The sequence below is a fragment of the Ictalurus punctatus genome, chromosome 4 (genome assembly GCF_001660625.3).
Source record: "Ictalurus punctatus breed USDA103 chromosome 4, Coco_2.0, whole genome shotgun sequence".
Lineage (NCBI taxonomy): Eukaryota > Metazoa > Chordata > Actinopteri > Siluriformes > Ictaluridae > Ictalurus > Ictalurus punctatus.
This window is the reverse complement of record NC_071284.1, coordinates 9,775,118-9,796,566: the sequence shown is the minus strand read 5'-3', so window position 1 is coordinate 9,796,566 and position 21,449 is coordinate 9,775,118. Positions and strand designations below refer to the sequence as shown.

At 39.5% G+C, this 21,449-nt stretch overlaps 1 protein-coding gene across 1 annotated transcript in view; it reads left to right on the top strand.

Moving 5' to 3' along the window:
• cdh13 (cadherin 13, H-cadherin (heart)) overlaps positions 1 to 21,449 on the top strand; it is a 419,656-nt gene that overhangs the window by 152,377 nt on the left and 245,830 nt on the right. The window contains exon 3 of the mRNA XM_053677941.1: positions 1,833 to 2,044. Within this exon, the coding sequence (XP_053533916.1) occupies positions 1,833 to 2,044 (212 nt within the window). The remainder of the gene's footprint in view (positions 1 to 1,832; positions 2,045 to 21,449) is intronic.

Genomic DNA, 21,449 nt, shown 5'->3' with positions numbered 1-21,449 from the left:
GTGTGTGGAGCTTCCTGTGCATCAGAGTTTTCCTCCGGGTACACCATTTTCCTCCCCAGTATAAAGACATGCATTGTAGGATGATTGGTATTTCCAAATTGTCCGTAGTGTATGAATGGGTGTGTGAGTGGTGAGTGTGTGTGCGATTGCACCATGTGATGGGTTGGCATGTCCAGGGTGTCCCTCGCCTTGTGCCCCAAGTTCCCTGGGATAGGCTCCAGGCTCCACCGCGACCCTGTGTAGGATAAATGGTATGGAAAATTGATGGATGGACACATGGATGAATGGATGGAATTTGAAACTGCAGTGGTTACAATAAAGTTCTTAGTATGAGACAGACATAAGGGAAAGTTTTAACAAACTGTTCTTGTGGATTTTTCTTTGAACACTGCCACAATCACTTTGCAAGTGAAAACATATTGAATATGGGCACATTTATCTTATTATGAGATTATTATATATATTAAAAAAAAAGATGATTTAAAGCTTGAAATAAGTAAAAATGTCTAGAAACAAGTTTAGTAATCATATTTTTGGTTTATTCTAGTCTTAAAAAATGTGACTATATTCAAGATATTTTCATGTGCTAAGATGTCATTATTTTCAGTAATAATCCTGTTACTTCCTGTTAAATATTTCTTCTTTTTTTAAAAAAAAAAAATACACATAAGTTGTTAGGGAATGGAGACAAAGGTGGATGCAAGTGCAGATAAAGTTTAATACAAATTAAAACAAAACAGGATCTCTAGAACACGTGGCAAAAACATAAAGACTAGGAAACAAAAACATAGCGCAATGAACAGAACTCAGCAGCAGAAACAACAGCAAAGTAAGACAAACAAATGACGATGTGTGCAGTGCAAAACGTGACTTATATACAAGTGATCATTACCCCCAAATGTGAATCAGGTGCATACAATCATGTGACATGATCAGGTGAGGTGCAGTGGCTGATGGGAATCGTAGTCTCTAGTACTTTTCCGGTATTTACATAACTCAAGTATACTTCTATGATAACCTAAAGCTACATAGGCTATATTGGCAACACATAATCAGAGTTTCTCTCTGAAAAAGTACTCTGATCTCTGAAAAGACAACCTATACAGACTTAGAATTTAAATTGCAAATAGCTTTGACTAAAAACATTAATCAAACCTTCAAGAAATGTAAGTGTTTATTGACGTCAACCGCCCTTCAAAGTAGTTTTTCCGTTTATTTACTCAATAGCTCTTGTCTATGGTAATCCCCCATATGCTTCAGATACAGTGAATATAGATTAGGCTGAAAATTGCTGGAGTACATAGACTGCAGTTTTTCTGTAATCACCAACAAATTGTGCCGAGTACATGGACTATAAATCAGACTAAAGTCCTGGAGCAATAGATAAAGAAGGAGGGAGAGAGAGAGAGACAGAGAGAGAAAGACAGAGTGAGAGGATATTTGGAAGGTTAAGGTATCTGACTTTAATGCCTCTTGATGAATGAGTCATATTTTACATTTTCTACTTTGCTTTAAATTCATAGCTGAATGAGCACAGAACGAACTTACAGGTAGAGTCACATTTTCCAGGGACATGCCACTTTATTTCTGAGACAGCAAGTCTTTATTTCTTCAACGGTACATAAATTACCCCAGAAAAGAACCTACTGTGCCAAATTTACGCTAAAAAGTGATGCTGAACGCATGGCATACTGCCCACTCTGCAGTGTCATTCACACGTCCCAAATAACACATGTTATTTGGGAGCTTGCAGCTTTGTGAGTTAATATATGCATCACTATACATTTCTTGCTGTAGAGCTAATGAATATGTTTGTATGTATGTGTTTTCAGTGGTGTTTGATGACTGTGAAGGGAATAAGGATGCGGCGTTTGAAGTGTCCCACCCCGACTTCCTGATAGATGAGGACCTGAATCTGGTCCCGAGACGAGATATAGTTGACAGTGGGACGGTCATATTCATTCACTGGCTCAGTGACCATGCTGATGACATGGCACAAGTGGACATAATTGGCGCACCGTCCCAATCTACCCATACACTCAGGGTAAGTGTATGTGTGTGTGTGTGTGTGTGTGTGTGTGTTTGTTTGTATGTCAGTCTGTCTTTTGTGTGGCTTTACATGCTTAGGCATGTGGGGTTAGTGTAAATGTGTAATGCCATGTGAAGTGGTGTTTCCTTTCTCATTATACTCTAACTTTTTATTCTCTGAGTTTTAAACCTATTTAGTATAATATAAGTTTTTATTTATTTATTTTACTTCATAGGGCTGCACTACACTGATAAAAGCCCTTCATGCCAAGTGACATAAACTCAGTTCAATTATTTTATTTGCACTTTTGCATAAAGCAGCTTTATAGAAATCTGGATGTATATTTAGAAGCATATATGAGAACCAACCATGAGAGGAACCAGACAAAAAAGGGAACCCATCCTCTTGTGGGTGACCGCAGAGTGTTGGATTATAAATCATTACAGTGTACAGGTGTAGACTGGTGTAAATTTGTTGAAGGTATGTGCACATTGTGAATAAGATTCCAGGGAGGAACTCAGGACAGTCTATATGATTTTAACAGCAGTCTAAATCTACACTATTCAGGTGAGATTATCCACTGAAGCAATGTTGAGTATTGGGCATATGCTTTTTTTAGGATGTCTTTGAGGTATCCATGTGGGAGCATCTTCAGCAGCAGAAAGTGAGTCACAAGTACAGAAATCTCCAAGCAGAAGTAAAGCATCAGGATGAATCAAGCAGGTCCAGAGGGTGAGATGAGCCACAATAGTAGATGTGTTTCAGAATAAGGTATCACATCAGGTAGCAAGAGTACATGTATCGCTCGACAGGGAGAGAGGACAGATTATTAGGTATGCTCTTATTCAACAGTGGTTTAAACGGGTGTGCATTGTGAGAGACTATAGACTCCAGCAAGTCTAACAGTATACTTGGACAGTATAACAAAAAGGGAGGTAGTAGGGAGCACAGGTATAAACCTACATAAACCTTTATAAATACTTGGAAACAGGCATCAGCCGATAATAACCACTTTTGTGAATTTTGATGTTTGCTGACATAGCAGCTGAGTCAAGAGACATAGATTTGGATTGACTTAAGGTTGTGTTATGACACCTTTCTTATTTCTGCTTATAAGGTTTGCATGAATATTAGTGTTAATGACAGAATTGTGTATATTTCTTCTGACCCTAAATTAGAGTTTGGTTTTGATGTATTTCATCACCTGCATGTGTCTACGATATAGCTACAAAATCATTTTTCATGGTGTTCTAATTTTATGTCAACAAAAGTCTGCCATTTGTTGCGTTGATCGCCTAATCAAAATATTTTACCCCAATTTGGTCACCTACCAATTCCCACCTACCAGCAGTCTTTCAACTGTCATACAACAGAAAGTGAAGGCAAAAATGAGCTTCCTTTAAGACCTGTGAAGCCATCCATAGGTGCTCGTGCTGCATCACAGGATGACTAAAGCTCTACTCATAAGGTTGTGAGTTCAAAACCCCAGCACTGCCAAGATGCCACTGTTGGGCCCTTGAGCAAGGCCTCAATTGCTCAGATGTATAAATTAGGTAAATGTAAGTCACTCTGTATAAGAGCATGTGCCAAATGTAAATGTAACTACTGAAGTCATGTACAACAAAGAGCTTACAAAGCTAAAGAACAGGGTCTCACTGTCAAAAAGTATTAATCAGGAGACGGGTACAAAAGAATTTCCAACACATTAGATGTACCATGGAACAGCGTGAAATCATCATCTCACCACAGTGACATTACCAAGAACAGGATGTCCTTCCAAGATTTACAAAAGGACAAGAAGAAAACTTATATTATCCTATATTAAAGAAGCTGAAGGAATATCGGAATATTGCAAGTCACTCCATGAATTTGACAACAAACGCTGTGTATTCTTCAAATGTCTGGGTTATGGGGTAGGGTGGCTAGAAGGAAGCTCTTTCTCGCAACAAACTAACAAACAAACAAATAAATAAATATAAAACAAACAAACAAAAAAACCCATCTTGAATCACAACAACAAGACAACTTATCACCCAAACAAACATCATACCCATGGTGAAGCATTGTGCATGCTATGGGGCTGCTTCTTTTTAGCTGGGACTAGGACTTTAGTCAAGATAGAGGTAATCATAGATAGCTCCACATACCAATCTATTTTGGCAGAAAACCTGCAGGCCTCTGTTAGACAGCTGAAGATGAAGAAGAATTTCACCTTCCAGCACAATAATGACCCAAAACACAAAATCCAAGTCAACAAAGGAATGGGTTCAGAAAAAGATCAACATTTTGGAATGAACCAGTCAGAGTCCAGATCTTATCTTGAAACCTGTGGAATGCATTAGAGAGAAGATCCCCTCACAATCTGATAGATCTGGAGCATTTTTACAAGGAAGAGTGGAATAAGAGTGGAATTGCCAATTCAAGCTTTGCTAAGCTGGTAGACTCTTACCCAAAATGATTGAGTGCTGTATTACAAGGGGCTTGAACAAAGTATTATGTAAGGGGTGTGCACACAGATAGGTTAGGGTTGCTATACATAAGGTTTTTTTTTTTGTTTGTTTGTTTTTTTCCTTTTCTTCTTTTTTTTAACTTGAAATTTGTTGGTGTTACTACATTAAAGGTGGTAAAAGATCTGACAGGATTTATATTGGTTTAATTTTTAACAAGGGTATGTAGACTTTTTATATCCATTGTATTTAGTACAGTAGTACAGAATGGTAGATCATTTCTTTTCATAGTACAATTGTAATAATGTTTTATATATTTATGTTGTTTTTTGTTCACTTTTGTCTATGTTTATTGCATTGGCATAAAAAGTTCATTACATCATTACTGTCAATTACAGTGCCCTCCACTAATATTACCACCCTTGGTAAATATGAGGCTGTGAAAAATGGTCTTTATTGTTTAACCTTTAGACCTTTTGTTACAAAAATGCACAAAAATATTCTGCTCTCGTGGATATCAAACAATTGCAAACAAAACACAGGTTCATCAAAAATATATATCTTTGTTAAATATAGTTAATTCAGTCAATATTTTGTGCTACCTCCCTTTCCCAAGATAACAGCTCTAAGTCTTCTATAATGCCTGTTGAGGTTGGAGAATACATGGCAAGGGTTCTGAGACCACGGCCCATTTTTAGCTTTCTGGCAGAGGCAGTCTAGTTTTCATTTAATATCTGCTGATATTTGATTGAGTCCATGATGCCATGTATCCTTACAAAATGTCCAGGTCCTCTGGCAGAAAAACAGCCCCAAAGCATTAAAGAGCCACCACCATATTTAACCGTGGCATGAGGTACTTTTCCATATGGCTGCCTCTCTGTGTGCACCAAAACCACCTCTGGTGTTTATAGCCAGAAAGCTCTATTTTAATTTCATCTGACCATAGAACCCGGTTCCAGTAGTGTCTAGCAAACTGAAGACGCTTGAGTTTTTGAGAGTAGAGACTTTTTACTTGAAACCCTTCCAATCAACTTGTGGTGATGTAGGTGATTTCGGATTGTAGTTTTGGAGACTTTCTGACCCCAAGATGCAGTTTCTGCAATTCTCCAGCTGTGATCCTTGGAGATTTTTTGGCCATCCTCTTCACAGTGTGTTTAGACAGTACAGACACACGTCCTCCTCTAGGATGATCCATAACATTTCCAGTTGTGTTCACATCACAGCTTTAATATTCCTTGGTCTTATTGCTTGACTAACAAATTAATTTTGCCTATGTGTTACCTCATATTTGTACCCCTGTGAAACAGGAAGTCATGGTTGAACAATTTCCTGTTCACCCAGGTGTACTAAATTATTTTTTAAAAATATCAATGTGAATATACTTCAAATATATTTTTCTCAGGGGTGCCAATAATTGTTGTGCCTATATTTGACACCTATATTTAACAAATATATATTTTTGGATAAGCCTGTGTTGTGTTTACAATTGTTTGATATCCATGAGTGCAGAGATTTTTTGTGAAGTTTTTTAACAAAAGATAAAAAGGTGATCAGATCCGGTGACTGAGAAATCCACTGAAGAACATTGAACTCCTTGTCATGTTCATGAAACCAGTTTGAGACGACTTTTGCTTTGTGTCATGATATTAGAAGATCGTGGCCGTGAATGGACGCACACGTTCAGCAACAATACTCAAATTGGCTGTGGCATTCAAGTGATGATTGATTGGTATTGACAGGCCCAAAGTCTGCCAAGAAAATATTCTGTCTGCTGTTGTAGCTCATCTGCTTCAACTTTTGACATGTTGTGCATTCTGAGATGCTTTTCTGCTCACCACAATTGTACAGCATGTTTATCTGAGTTACTATAGCTGTTCCATCAGCTTGAACCAGTCTGGCCATTCTACTTTGAACCCTCTCTCATCAACACGGCACTTCCGTCCACATAACTGTCGCTCACTGGATATTTTGTGCACCATTCTGAGTAAAATCTAAAGTATGTGAAAATCCCAGGAGATCACCAGTTATAGAAATACTCAAACCAGCCTGTCTGGTACCAACAATCACGCCACGGTCAGAATCACATTTTTCCACCATTCTGATGGTTGGTGGGAACATTGCCTGAAGCTGCTGGCCTGTATTTGCATGTTTTTATGCATTGTGCTGCTGCCACACGATTGGCTTATTAGATCATTGCATGAATGTGTAGGTGTACGGGTGTAGCTAATAGTGTTCTGTGAGTATATAATCATCCAAAATTTCATAATTGTGATCTAATAACAGCCGTTGACTATTTTAAAATTACCTTTTAAATATTTGTGTAGTGTAGCTCTGTGAACACTACCCGTACATAAAGTGTTACCTCTCGTTTATTGTCATTTCTATACAGACTTTGTCTTTCTGGCTGTTCACCCATACTGGATGAAGCATTACTGGCTTTGGGAAAAGTCTTTCCCAGTTTTGTGCGCTCTCAGTGCCCTTGTCTGCCATGATGAAAAGATTTCCCAGACCTGTCATTCCCTGACTCTTGCCAGCTACCACTGGTGTCTTTCTGATGCTGTTTCTATAGCTCCAGGTATAATAAGAGGGTGTTGGAGCTTCTGGTGTGTCACCACTCCTGCTGTTGTTTACTCTATTCTCAGCCTATCATTCTCCTGTTCTCCACTGGTGCTCTGTGCTGGAGAACAGAAATGAATTAAACCCCCTTCATTATAACAGTATAATGTTAAAGCTGATTTGGATAGACACTAGAGCTAGAGCAATCGCACTCTCACATTTGAAAGGATTGCTATCTTCCTCGTCCCACTCTGAATTGCTCTTACAGTGAGCTCCGTGCAGCTTTAGAATATTGAAGTTTGCTGCACACAATGACACAATTCAGAATGGAGCAGTGAAGAGCGAGCAGCTCAGGGCTTTTCGCACCTTGCCACGATTTCCATGTATCCACTTGTGGTGACAATAGCAATGGCTGAGGGATTGGCAGAAGCGAGGTGAGATGTATTAGAATAGTCATGCGTGAAGAGGCAGAATTAAGGTGTGGAAAAAAGCCTCATTATAGATCATTTGGCCTGTAATCTCTGTCAGGCTCAGTGGGAGAAAAGTAAATAAACACACAACAGCACTGAGCCTGAAGCTGCTAGCCTGCACTCAGCTGTAGACCTCACAGTTGTTTTGGTGAATGAATAAATGCAGCATTTGCTTTATTTGTCAGTTTTATTGCATGTTGATTATTGATAAGTGTGAGAGGAAATGGAAAAAATGTTTTTTTTGGCCCCAGAGGCCAGCGTGGTTATGGGAGCTGCTGAAGAGGCAGAGCTCTGATAAATGGAGGCTATTATGTGAAGTCTTATATTTCACAGCATAATTCACAGGCTTGTGCACAGGATCGATATACGAATTAATGAAATAGCAGATTTCAATAGGAAATGCATGCAGGGGATATGGCACACTGTTGATTTTTATTTTCCTCCATTTTTGTTACCTTGCCTTTCGAAGGTAAATAAATAGAAAGCAGAAAGCAACTGTATCACACAACTTGAATATAGGAACTAAATACTAGTATTTTGGCGGTTTCCTCCAGGTACTCCAGTTTTCTGCCCCAGGCCAAAGACAATGATTGTAGGCTGATTGGCATTTCCACATTGTCCATAGTGTGTGAATGTGTGTGTGATTATGCCCTGCGATGGATTGGCCCATCCCTTGGGATAGGCTCCAGGCTTCCTGTGACCTTGCATATGATAAGAGGTAAAGAAAATGGATGGATATATGGATGGATATTATTGTGTGCAGCCCTCATCTTTAATTAATGATTGTGGTATGAAGATTGAGGGGGAAAATGGAGTATAGAAATGCAGAGAACAAAGGAGTGAAGGAGAAATACTGATTTGTTAAAACTTTAAATTCTATAGAAAAGAAGTAAAGAGCAAGAAACATATAGTACAAAATCAGTCATGGGGAAGAATTTCAGTCATGGTCTTTCTCCAGAACTTCAGTTATTGCATAATTCTGTTTTATGACAGAGAGCTGGTCTAAAAGCAATCTGTATCTCATTTGTGTTCTGTATGTCAGTCAATACTCCTACTTACTGTGAGTGCTGAATACTGGTGCGTCCCAGATCTAAAGTCTGGAATTGAAAAATTCAGCACCTCTTCTGTCCTCCCTTCATTAGTACTGTACACTGTTATTATGTCAGTGTCTGTCATTGTGTCCTTAAACTAGCTCCGCTGTCACTCCCTATGTTGATAATGTGCAATGTGACAGCAGTTATAAAAAGCTCAAATGTTCTTTTAGTCTCTCTCTCTCTTTCTCTCCCTCTCGCTCTCTCTCTATCTCTGTCTAAGTGGATAAGTGTATTGGAGGCGGGATGCTGTTCTCAAGTACTGGCTGCTATGCTGGATAACTCATAATCTGCAATGCAAATCCATGCCTCAGTTTGATATTCTACCTCCACTCGCATCTGCAGAGAAATGACATGTCAGAAATAACTAATGACACGTCTCAATATAGGACCAAGCCATGGAGTGGCAGAACTGACAAGGACAGGACACTCGCTGACAATGTCTCCGGAATTGTGATGACTACGGAAAACTGAGAGAGCATCCTGTTCCCGTCAGTTCTTCTCTCCTGCATAGGTGTGCTCTGATAGCTCATCTTATGAGTGACAGGATGTGGTGGGCTGTTTTCTTTTCTGTATCCTGTGATCATAACTGAGCAACATTTAATACCTCCTTTTTAGGATTGAGCTATTTTTAATGTGATATTTCCTCTATGGAGTGAAAATAAGGATCTCATTTCATTCCTCTCATCCTCATCAGATTATTTGCTGTTAATGCTTTAAAATGGATTATTTTGGATTGTTTGTGGAACCAAGCACCAGCTGTTTTCTGGAGCTGGGGCTGATTTCTTTCTAGCACAGACTGTAAATTTATGCAGCCTATCTATCAGCGACAGTCTCGTCATATGATTACACAGAGTAACACACTTCTTAGGTTTGATCTTCAATATTAGGGCAGATATTTTTCAGCCCATGTCACTGACACATCCGTAACACATCATTGGCAGTGATTGAGAAGACGCATGTGAAATACAGTCACGTGAACACGGTGGAATATTTAGTCTATCATCCTTTTTCCTCAAAATACCTTTGGAGAAGAAAGGAAAAGCTGATAGACTAAGCACCCATTGTATAATGGATGTATAAAACACAAAAGGAGAGATGACAGAACTGTAAATTTAGGCTTTTGTGGGTTTTTTTTTTGCTTGTTTGAACAAAAGCATTGAAACATTGTTTACCATATTTGGTATTCAGAGGAAACACAGTATGAATCCAGCAGGGCATTACAGACTTGAAGCACTTCAAAAATCACTAATGCAGCAGCCGATTTGTTTTTAAGTATGTAATATTTTGCCCCATTCTGATTATGCCATCAATGGCTACGTTTGCATGCACATCAAATTCCGTTTAAGTTCTATATTCAGGTTGTAGCCATTTTCCGAATATATGCGTACAGGCACTGGAATATACCTGTATACAAGGTTGTTGTAAGTGTGCCTGAGTTGCCATTCCTACTGTAAATACCTATAACTAAACATTTCTTAGCACCCACAATACCTTGCAGATATGCATGCGCATATATCTCCTTTCAGTGGATTATCTGAATAAGGTGTTTACATGCAACAAATTTCCGATTAAAACAGGCATATTCCAGGTGTGGTAATCAAAATACTGCCTTAATCATATTGCAATGTTTACTAATTAGAATATTGCCAAATTGTGATTAATATCAGAATATTGATGTGCATGTAAACATAGTCAATAAGACCTCATGATAAAATGATATAACTTTCATTGTTGAGCTATTGATCAGTATTAGGTCTTTGGAGTGGGAAGAGTAGCACACACATGCCCTCTTTTAAAAGGAATAAGGCTCAGTTTTCTATAGAAAAAAAAAGAAACACAACTCGTGAGCATATTGTTAAGCAGTGTTTAAAGTTAAGTGCTAGTTTGAGAACTTGTAGCCCCCTACAGAAGAAGATTAATGTGACCTTTACATGCTGCAGCCTCATATCAGAAAGAAACACACTTCCATGCATTGTTCATGTGGGAGTTAAGCGTAAATATAATATATATATATATATATATATATATATATATATATATATATATATATATATATATATATTACTGTATATATATATACTGATTATATATATATATATATATATATATATATATATATATATATATATATATATATATATATATATATATATATATATATATACACAGTATCTCACAAAAGTGAGTACACTCCTCACATTTTTGTAAATATTTGATTATATCTTTGCATGTGACAACACTGAAGAAATGGCACTTTGCTACAATGTAAAGTAGTGAGTGTACAGCTTGTGTAACAGTGTAAATTTGCTGTCCCCTCAAAATAACTCAACACACAGCCATTAATGTCTAAACTGCTGGCAACAAAAGAGAGTACTCCCCTAAGTGAAAATGTCCAAATTGGGCCCAATTAGCCATTTTCCCTCGCTGGTGTCATGTGACTTGTTAATGTTACAAGGTCTCAGGTGTGAATGGGGAGCAGGTGTGTTAAATTTGGTGTCATCGCTCTCACACTCCCTCATACCGGTCACTGGAAGTTCAACATGGCACCTCATGGCAAAGAACTCTCTGAGGATCTGAAAAAAAGAACTGTTGCTTTACATAAAGATGGCCTAGGCTATAAGAAGATTGCCGAGACCCTGACACTGAGCTGCAGCATGGTGGCCAAGACCATACAGCGTTTTAACAGGACAGGTTCCACTCAGAACAGGCCTCGCCATGGTCGACCAAAGAAGTTGAGTGTACGTGCTCAGCGTTATATCCAGAGGTTGTCCTCGGGAAATAGACGTATGAGTGCTGCCAGCATTGCTGCAGAGGTTGAAGGGGTGGGGGGTCAGCCTGTCAGTGCTCAGACCATATGCCGCACACTGCATCAAATTGGTCTGCATGGCTGTCATCCCAGAAGGAAGTCTCTTCTAAAGATGATGCACAAGAAAGCCCGCAAACAGTTTGCTGAAGACAAGTAGACTAAGGACATGGATTACTGGAACCATGTCCTGTGGTCTGATGAGACCATTATAAACTTATTTGGTTCAGATGGTGTCAAGCGTGTGTGGCAGCAACCAGGTGAGGAGTACAAAGACAAGTGTGTCTTGCCTACAGTCAAGCATGGTGGTGGGAGTGTCATGGTCTGGGGCTGCATGAGTGCTGCCGGCACTGGGGAGCTACAGTTGATTGAGGGAACCATGAATGCCAACATGTACTGTGACATATTGAAGCAGAGCATGATCCCCTCCCTTCATAGACTGGGCCGCAGGGCAGTATTCCAGCATGATAACGACCCCAAACACACCTCCAAGATGACTACTGCCTTGCTAAAGAAGCTGAGGGTAAAGATGATGGGCTAAACCCTATTGAGCATTTGTGGGGCATCCTCAAACGGAAGGTGGAGGAGCACAAGGTCTCTAACATCCACCAGCTCCGTGATGTCATCATGGAGGAGTGGAAGAGGACTCCAGTGGCAACCTGTGAAGCTCTGGTGAACTCCATGCCCAAGAGGGATAAGCAAGTGCTGGAAAATAATGGTGGCCACACAAAATATTGACACTTTGGGCCCAAGTTGTACATTTTACTCACTTTTGTTGCCAGCGGTTTAGACATTAATGGCTGTGTGTTGAGTTATTTTGAGTGGATAGCAAATTTACACTGTTACACAAGCTGTACACTCACTACTTTACATTGTAGCAAAATGTCATTTCTTCAGTGTTGTCACATGAAAAGGTATAATCAAATATTTACAAAATTGTGAGGGGTGTACTCACTTTTGTGAGATACTGTGTATATATATATATATATATATATATGTGTGTATATATATATATATATATATGTGTGTGTGTGGCACACGGTGGTTAGCATGTTCGCCTCACACCTCCAGGGTTGGGGGTTCGATTCCTACTGTGATCGTGTGTGGAGTTTGCATGTTCTCCCTGTGCTGCGGGGGTTTCCTCCGGGTATTCCGGTATCCTCCCCCAGTCCAAAGACATGCATGGTAGGCTGATTGGCATGTCTGTAGTGTGTGTATGTGAGTGTGCCCTGCGATGGATTGTACCCTGCCTTGTGCCTGTTGCTCCCTGGGATAGGCTCCAGGTTTCCCCATGACCCTGAAAAGGATAAGTGGTATAGAAGATGGATGGATACATACACACATTATATATATATATATATATATATATATATATATATATATATATATATATATATATATATATATATATATATATATATATATATATATATATATATTATTAACTAGCCATTTGTGGAGCCATGAGCAGAATAAAGAGGTGTGCAGTGAGCCCGGAGACACCCTGCTAATCTCCACGCTTCCTCAGTATCAGTTATTAATGAGACCTCTGAGTCTTTCCAAGAGCAGCGAAGAGCTGAAGCCCAACTGATCGTGCCACTGTAATTTATGAACAGGAAGCATTAAAGATTCATGACCATCTTTTCTCTGGGATGTCAGCTAGTGTCAGGAGGCACTATACATCAGCTGGAGAAGGAGGGCATAGCATAGCGGAAATGAATGTCTGAAGCTTGTAGTCCTGAGATGGGAGCAGGAGGCCATGCTGATCTGTCCTTGAAGATGTGGGAGGAGAGGAGATGTGAGAGGGTTCATTACTCAATAACTCTGCCCAGGTTGGCCAAGCCTCAGAGAGAGAGAGAGAGGGGGGGATGCATTTTAAAGTTTTATTACTCTTGCTTTTGCATTTGCTCACTTCTCTAACAGAAATGTTTCGTCTCCACTATAGCAGACAGCACTCTCTTCCTTGCATCTTTTATCCAGCTGATGAAAATAACATAGCCTCCCATTATGGAGAAAGATATTGCTTAATTTTCCAAGGACACAAGGATGGATGCAGCCAAGCTGAGCTGTATTCCAGGATTGATGCTGTGAAATTCAAGCATGTTGTTTAGCCCAGGCCAACTAAGGGACACCGAATGCCTGTCAGCCAATCACAGAACACAACTTGGCTATGATTAAGTGTTTGATTTGTATAGATGTAATAACCACGTTGAGTAAAACAAGGAGGAACCATTCTGCATTGCACCAGTGAACAGACCCTGGGCTTTTTATCTGACATTTGATATGTGCATGCTACTCTTGAGGGTAGCCCATTAGAAGGGCAGGGGCTAGTTTGTTCTGGCCGGATGCATTGTGTCTTGTTTCCGTGTTGATTTGGGCATTGGACCTGCCCTCTGTTCCTCCTCCGCTGAGCAGCACTGGGGTGACAACGTGTTGGGGTGACAGCATGGGGCGCTGTAAACAAATCGCTTCACTTCTCCTCCTCCTTCAGCTCTATGCTCTCTGTCATCCTGACAGCCCCTGGGCTCTGGCAGCCTGGCATACTGCTGCAGCCATGCACAGTTTCACAGCAAGGACAAAAGCCACCCAGCTACCAATGCAAATGAAAGCTCAGCTCCAGAGATGCTGTTGTTTTCCCTCCCTGCTCTCAAATAATGTTATTTTTTTCAGTGACAATAAATGGGCTGTCATAGTTTTTCTCTCTTTTTTTTTTGCCTCCTCAGCATAGATGTCAGGTCTGCTGCTTTTGTGAGCAGCAGGGGTATGAGTACGCAAGAGCAAGAGAGACACACTGAAAGAGCAGAAGCCCAAAGCCAGAAGATATTTATAAAGATCTGCTCTCTTTTTTTAGACAGGGAAGAACAGAACAGAAATGAACAGTAAAACCCGGGATAGTTTTTCCTGACATGCTACTTTAGTCTCACACTCTGTTTGTACCAGCAAATTACTGTTTGTACCAGCAACCTACTCAACTGAATTTCTATCCTGTTTTCTCCTGACTGCACCCTGACACTTCTCTGCTGTTTGGTATAATAAGTGCCAGTGCATGCTGGAAGCTGTGTGAGGTTTGTTCTGACTCGCTACATAAAAGTGAGCTCGGGAAAAACACCTGCCAAAACCAGATGTACCTGCATGAATAGACACAATTAGCAGGGATATCATTACTTTGATTTTTGGATAATTGTATGTTTACTGATAGTATGTACTCTGCTTATGCTTTATGGTTTCTGTTGCTTGTTGTGTAATTATTAATAACAGTACTGTGCTACTTTGGGCTCCGACATGAAAACTAATTATTCTCTCAGATAAGAGATTTGTAGATGGTGCTTTGGTGGTGACTATATAATCCATCCATCCATCCATCCATCCATCCATTTTCTGCACTGCTTATCCTATACAGGGTTGCAGGGCACCTGGAGCCTATCCCAGGAGACTCGGGGCCCAAGGCCGGGAACATCCTGGACAGGGCGCCAATCCTTCACAAGGCACAATCACACACTCATTCACATTCACACACTGGACAATTTGGAACTGCCAATCAGCCTACAATGCATGTCTTTGGACTAGGAGAGGAAACTGGAGTACCCGGAGGAAACCGCTGAAGCATGAGAAGAAAATGCAAGCTCCATGCACACAGGACAGATGCAGGAATCAAACCACCAACCCTGTAGGTGTGAGGCAAAGGTGCTAACCACTACGCCACCATGCCCCTTGCGAAGCCAACCAACTGCATCTTTTCATACAACTGCATCACATATCAGTCTCATTTGTCTGTGCATATGATTGTGATTTATCAAGTTCTACTTGTGCACATGTTTAATCCTGACCACACCTAAGTAGAAACTTCTAGAGGTAGACAATTATAATTGCTGATTATGAGGAACTCCAATCCTACGTATTTTCAGTCATGTCAGCATGATTGACAGAGAAATTGCTGACTTCGGCGCTTACGACCAGGTTCAGACAGATGATATGTAAATTAAAATCATATGAAAAGGCTAAACATTCTAAACATTGAGTGGAAAGATGCCTTGCTTGAAGTTTGGCACAGGGATAGTGTTTGCTGAGAGTGATGAATTGATCAATTCAGTTGATCAGTTGATTCATTGATTTGATTTTGCATAGTGCAATTTTGGTTGATCTCTGCTAGCAGCTTGCCCCGCTTTTAGAGAGGCCAATAGCATCTCTGTGTACAGCCTAGGGCTGTGCAAAAATATAGATAAAGCTAACTATCGCGGTATTTTTCTCATGATAGTATATCGATATTCCAACCTCAAGTATCGATAATTTTTTTAAAATCATGTTTTAAACGGATTTAACATGACATTAAAATTTCATCAAATCCCTCTGTGTGTCAAACGACGTCCTCCTCCGCTCCTGTAGATGTCGCTGACTCGCTGTCTACAAAGCTAAAAGTTGCCCATCATATACATACAGCCAGTGTCTCAGAAGTAAGCGGGAGCGAGCATGGCGGAAAATTTCAGAGCGCCTCCAGCTTTCAGAGCCGACGTGTGGGTGCACTTTGGTTTTAAAAATAAGTCAGGGAGTAATAAATTAGTTAAAACAAATGTCATTTGTAAGCTTTGCCAGACTACAGTAAACAACCAACCTGCATTATCACTTAACAAGACACCACGCAGATGAAATGGCGGCACTGCGACCTCAGTAGAAACCTGTTGATTCAAGGCAAACTACACTGGATAATACCACCAACAAGCTTCCTGCAAAGAAGATAACGGAGTCCGTGGTGCATTTCATTTGTAAGGATTTGCAGCCATATAGTGTGGTTGACATTGGATACTTAAAATGTAATCATTTATGAGTTATCAAAATATTGTAGACACTTGAAAACAACCTTTGAGTTGACTATAGTATGCTATTGCTTACAGCATAGTAGAGCATACTTGTTACGAAACGAGACCGGAGCAGAAGCAAGTGCAGATTAAAATCTATATTCAAAACACATGGTCCATAAACCTGAAACGAGATACGCGGTCTTAAGCATGAAACGAGATTCAAGGCATGAAGCATAAAACAAGAACAGGACACAACCGCTTAGCTTAAGGCTAACTTCCGTATACACAGCTATACTGATACTTATTTATAATATTGTGCGAAGTGCACAGCAACACGAGGGGTTTAAATAACTCATGTAATTAAGCTTGAATGCAGACAGCTGGAAACAATCATGACACACCCTTGAACACCAACCAATAACTGAACAGCGAGGAGACAGAACAAAAACCAAAACAAAGGCACGTGTCCATAAGAAACAGTCCTCATTATGTAATCGAAGTGCGTGCGGTCACTGAGCGCTCGTGCACTCTGGCTCATGCACGCTCGCACACTCTGGCTCGGAAACCGTGACAATACTGACTATTTCAGTTTTATTAATGTTTACTTAATGCATTTAATTTTTTATTTACATGCTGGCTATTTCATTTAAAAAACAAAAACAAAATTGTTTACATAATGCACTTTACTTTTATATGATTTTTGTGGCATCTACATTTTTAGTTGAAAGTGTTCAGTGACACAATATGCACTTCATACATTTCAGTGTGTTTTGTATTACAAGTATTGCAATATATATCGCAATATGTACTGTATCGCAATATGTCGTGATATATCGTGTCGTGACCCATGCATCGTGATATGTATCATATCGTGAGGCCCTTGGCAAGACACAGCCCTAGCACAGTCCTTTCTACTCCAGGGTTTTTAGCCATATGCACATGTCAACAAGAACAGGGAGACAGGTCTGGCATTTTTCCAACTAACCATAAGCTGAATTATTACACATGTCCTACATGTATTGGTATCACTTTTTTAATACAGCAGCTGAAAAGACAACAATGAGGGATTTTCATGCCATCGCAGGTTTTCCAAATGTAATTAGGGCATAATTGAGTACACACACATAGCCATGAAATCACAGTTTTCAAAGGAAGTTTTTCACCATTATACAGTATGGTGATTTGGGGGCTTTCTGTATATAAGCGAGTGTGGCCATGCATGAGCAGAGCAATTTAGAATGTGTAGGATTTATCAACATCCATTGAATACAGTTGAGCGTATGCACATGTGATAAATGGCAATTTATAGTGTGTACTGGCACTTCTTACACACAGAATTAGAAATTGTTCCTCAAGCATTTTGATAAATGAGACCGCTAAATGCTAGAGCAAAGTCAGAGCTTGCTGAATTGACAGGCAACCAATTTATTAGCCCTCTATATACACTCTAATCATTCACTCAAATCATTAACCATCTGTCAGGTAACTGTCATTAACCAGGCTTTCAATTAAGTCTTATATATACACAGACGGGTGACGAATTATAAAAGACACCATTGGCTCTATTATGCCGTGGCATTTTGCTGGTATGTTCACTTTTCATTCACTTCAGTTCAATACAAAGTTATTCTGACTGATCATCTTTATTTTAGGATGAAACATTTCAATCCTGATGGGAGTGGTCTCTTCCAGGGTGACTCCGCCCCATTCATGAGGACTCACTGGATGGTTTAATGATGATAAAAATGATGTAAATCACATGTTATGGCCATGACGGTTAACAGATCTCAACCCAACTGAGCACTTAAAGGGGATTTTGGACAGACTGGTTAGACAGCACTATAGCACCATCATCAAAACATCAACTGAGGAAATATGTTTTGTAAAAATGGCATTCAACCAGTCCAGTACAGTTCCAGTGTAGAACTGGTGCCAGGGCATGCAAAGTTGTTCTGGAGGCTTGTGGTGTCCCAGCACCTTACTAAGATAATTGATGGTGGCTTTTTTCTTTTGATTTATCACCACCTCTGTATTTAGTACAGTAGTATGTCAGTTGGCATGCTTGAGTCTGGACAAATGTGTTAGACAGTATCATCGTTATCATTTAAAAAAATTAAATAAATAAAAAAATCTAGAGAAGAATCTTTTAGAAGAATGGAGTTCCTTGCCCCTATGCGAAGGTACAGTACATTTAAGGTATTGTTTAAGGCATTTGTATTCTTTTTCCTTTATTATAACTAGTATTACCACAGTTTTAAATTTTATTTAAATGGACTTTATTGAGACATTTTATGATATGTTGAACGATAGGGCATGTTGAGAATGAGTTGATGAGTTGACTGCTTCATGACAGTCCACAATATAGATGGTTTGTAGAGTCTGTAAAGCATTGGGTGGATGTTAATGGTACACATACCCCCCCCCCCCCCCCCCCCCCCGCCCCTCCATTTACAGAGCTTTTAATGGAAACAAACTTTTACCTGGAAATCTACAAACCTAGAAAAAACGGGATTTAAAAATTGCTAATCTAACCTATAATCTATGTAAACTCAGTGCATCAGACTTTGTTGAGTGTTGGCTGTTGGACTACTGATGAGAATCTCATTCAGATATCTAGACTAAGTGTATACACGCCAGTGTGATCCATCCATTCCCTAAATGGATTGTCTCTTTGGGAAATGCTTAGAAGGAAATAGGTTCAGCAGAAACAAAGGGCAAACACAGACTTACTGTACATATGTGATGATGATGTTTGCTAATCTGTTCACTTCACTCTCAAACCTTTTCTCGTCACGAGGGAGCAATTAGGATTTCCTTTTTTTTTTTTTTTGTCTTACTGAATCTGAGGCATTTCTGTATGAAAATTTTCTGTACAGTCATGTGAAAAAATGAGTACACCCCATATATTTTTGATATATTTGGACGAGCAAACGTTTGATCATCTTTGAAAAAGTTTCTGTTAATAAAGTTGATATGCTTGAAAAAAAACAGAAGGAAAATTAGCTTTTTCAATCATTTATTCAACAGCAATATCCATAGATGTGATATTCTTCTGTGGAAAAAGTAAGTGGTCTTAGAAAAGGTCTCAGAAGTTAGTATTGCCCCCTTCAGCAGAAATAACTTCTTGTAGGCGTTTTGCATAATTGTCCACCAGGCTTCTGGATTTTCTGACCACTTTTCCATTCAATATTCTTTGAGTTGCAAGATGTTTGAGGCTTTTCTTGCATGTACTGCCTCTTTCAACTCCATTTGAATACATTTCAATAAGATTAAAATCCAGACTTTGACTAGGTCATTCCATAACCCTCCATTTCTTCTTTTTGAGCTTTTCCTCGGTGGATTTGCTAGTATACTTAGCATCATTATCCTGTTGAAAGGTCCACTTTCGGTCAGATGGCCTCATTTTATCTTCAACCACTCTTTGATATGATGCAGAATTCATAGTTGAATCAATGAATGCAAGCTCTCCAGTCCCTGAGGCAGCGAAGCAACCCCAAACCATAACATTACCACCACCATGTTTCACAACTGGTATGAGGTGCTTCTCCTGAAAAGCCGTCTTTAGTCAGTGCCAAACATGTCTCTGTGGCCAGACAACTCTATCTTCAATTCGTCTGTCCAGCGCACATTATTCCAAAAGGCCTGGTCTTTGCCTATATGCTCATTGGAAAACTGTAGTGTTGCTATAATGTTCTTTTTAGACATCAAAGACTTTTTCCTGGCATACCTCCTATGGAGGTCAAATTTGTGCAATCTCTTTCTGACTGTAGAAGCATGCACTTTGACATCAACAGCTCAATGACTTATTAGCAGATCCTGTGATTAAATTTTGGGGTTCTTGCAGACATCGTTTTGCATCAGATAGTCTGCCCTTGGGCTGAATTTCCTTTGAAATCTGCACCACTTGTAGATGATTTTCCTTATAGTGGAATGATATATTTCAAAGAATTTGGTGATCTTTTTAAATCCCTTGCCAGAATCATAGGTATCTACAGCCGTTTTTCTGAAGGCCTTAAAGAACTCTTTAGATCTTGGCATGATGACACCACACACCTTTATAACAAAGCGAACACCAGACACTAGACGTGAGCAGTTTAAATAAGACCTGCAGGTTCCACCTGCACTCCCTAAGCAGGTTCTATTCACTGGCACCCAATCTTGAACACCTGATTCTAATTTTATGGATTTGATGGTGTGATAAATGTAAGAGTATACTTACTTTTTCCATGTGACTAATCTGGTTTTTGGTTAATTTAAAGTGTGATCAAAATTCAAAATTACTATAACATATCAGTTTTATATGTCATTTGATAGAGTGTATCAACTTTATTAAGAGGCACTGTTTCGAAGAGGATCAAATATTTGGTTGTCCAAATATGTTAAAATATCTAAATAATTTATAGAAATTTGTACATGGGATGTACTTATTTTTTCCACATGACTGTATTTCTATTCTCTGATCTGAAAACATCATTCATGCATCACTGTTGGTCTTTTTTCTGCTATAAGATGTTGGCAGTTATTCTATTGGCATGTTTGAGTGACTGAGCTACCTAGGGCAGAACAAACTCACATGGGTCACTGCCTCTGTGCTAATGCATTCGGTTTCAGCGTGGCATTGATGGCGTGAGTGACAAATATAATTTGCACTGATGGCCTGAAGGATTCTAATTGCATGAAATGACAAAGACGCAGGAAACGAGAGGCCCATCAGGGTGAGGAAGAGAGGAAATCTTCAAGCTGCTGACAGGAGAGAAGCTGATTACCTGAGTTATTGAATTTAGATGCAAATAAATGACATTAGGCATGTACAGCATTCCTACAAAAACTGCACACCCACACACACTCAATACCGTATTCCCCGTATATGAGGCACCTTTCATTCACCATTCTAAGCAAGGCCTTTTTATATAGTTCTTGGTTTTGTGCTCTGAAATAGCATTCTGCCAAGAGGATATGAAACGAGCTCAGTGACATTTGAACTATTAGCATATTAGAGCATTGAGGCCTCTTCGGACAACAGTGGACTTCCTCTTCACCCACACTTCCCCATTGTTTGCTAGATTTTGCTCTCTTCTCTCCTTTATTCACCGATTAGTACTCTGGGAAAGCTTAAACAAACGTTCAGTCCATTAGGAATCTCACAGAACAATGGACCTTCGCAGCACATCATTAGCTTTGTTTGAGTTTCTGTGAATAGGAGGCACCTTTTAATTATACGTCCACTCAAACCAAGTGCGACTGGTGAAGTAGG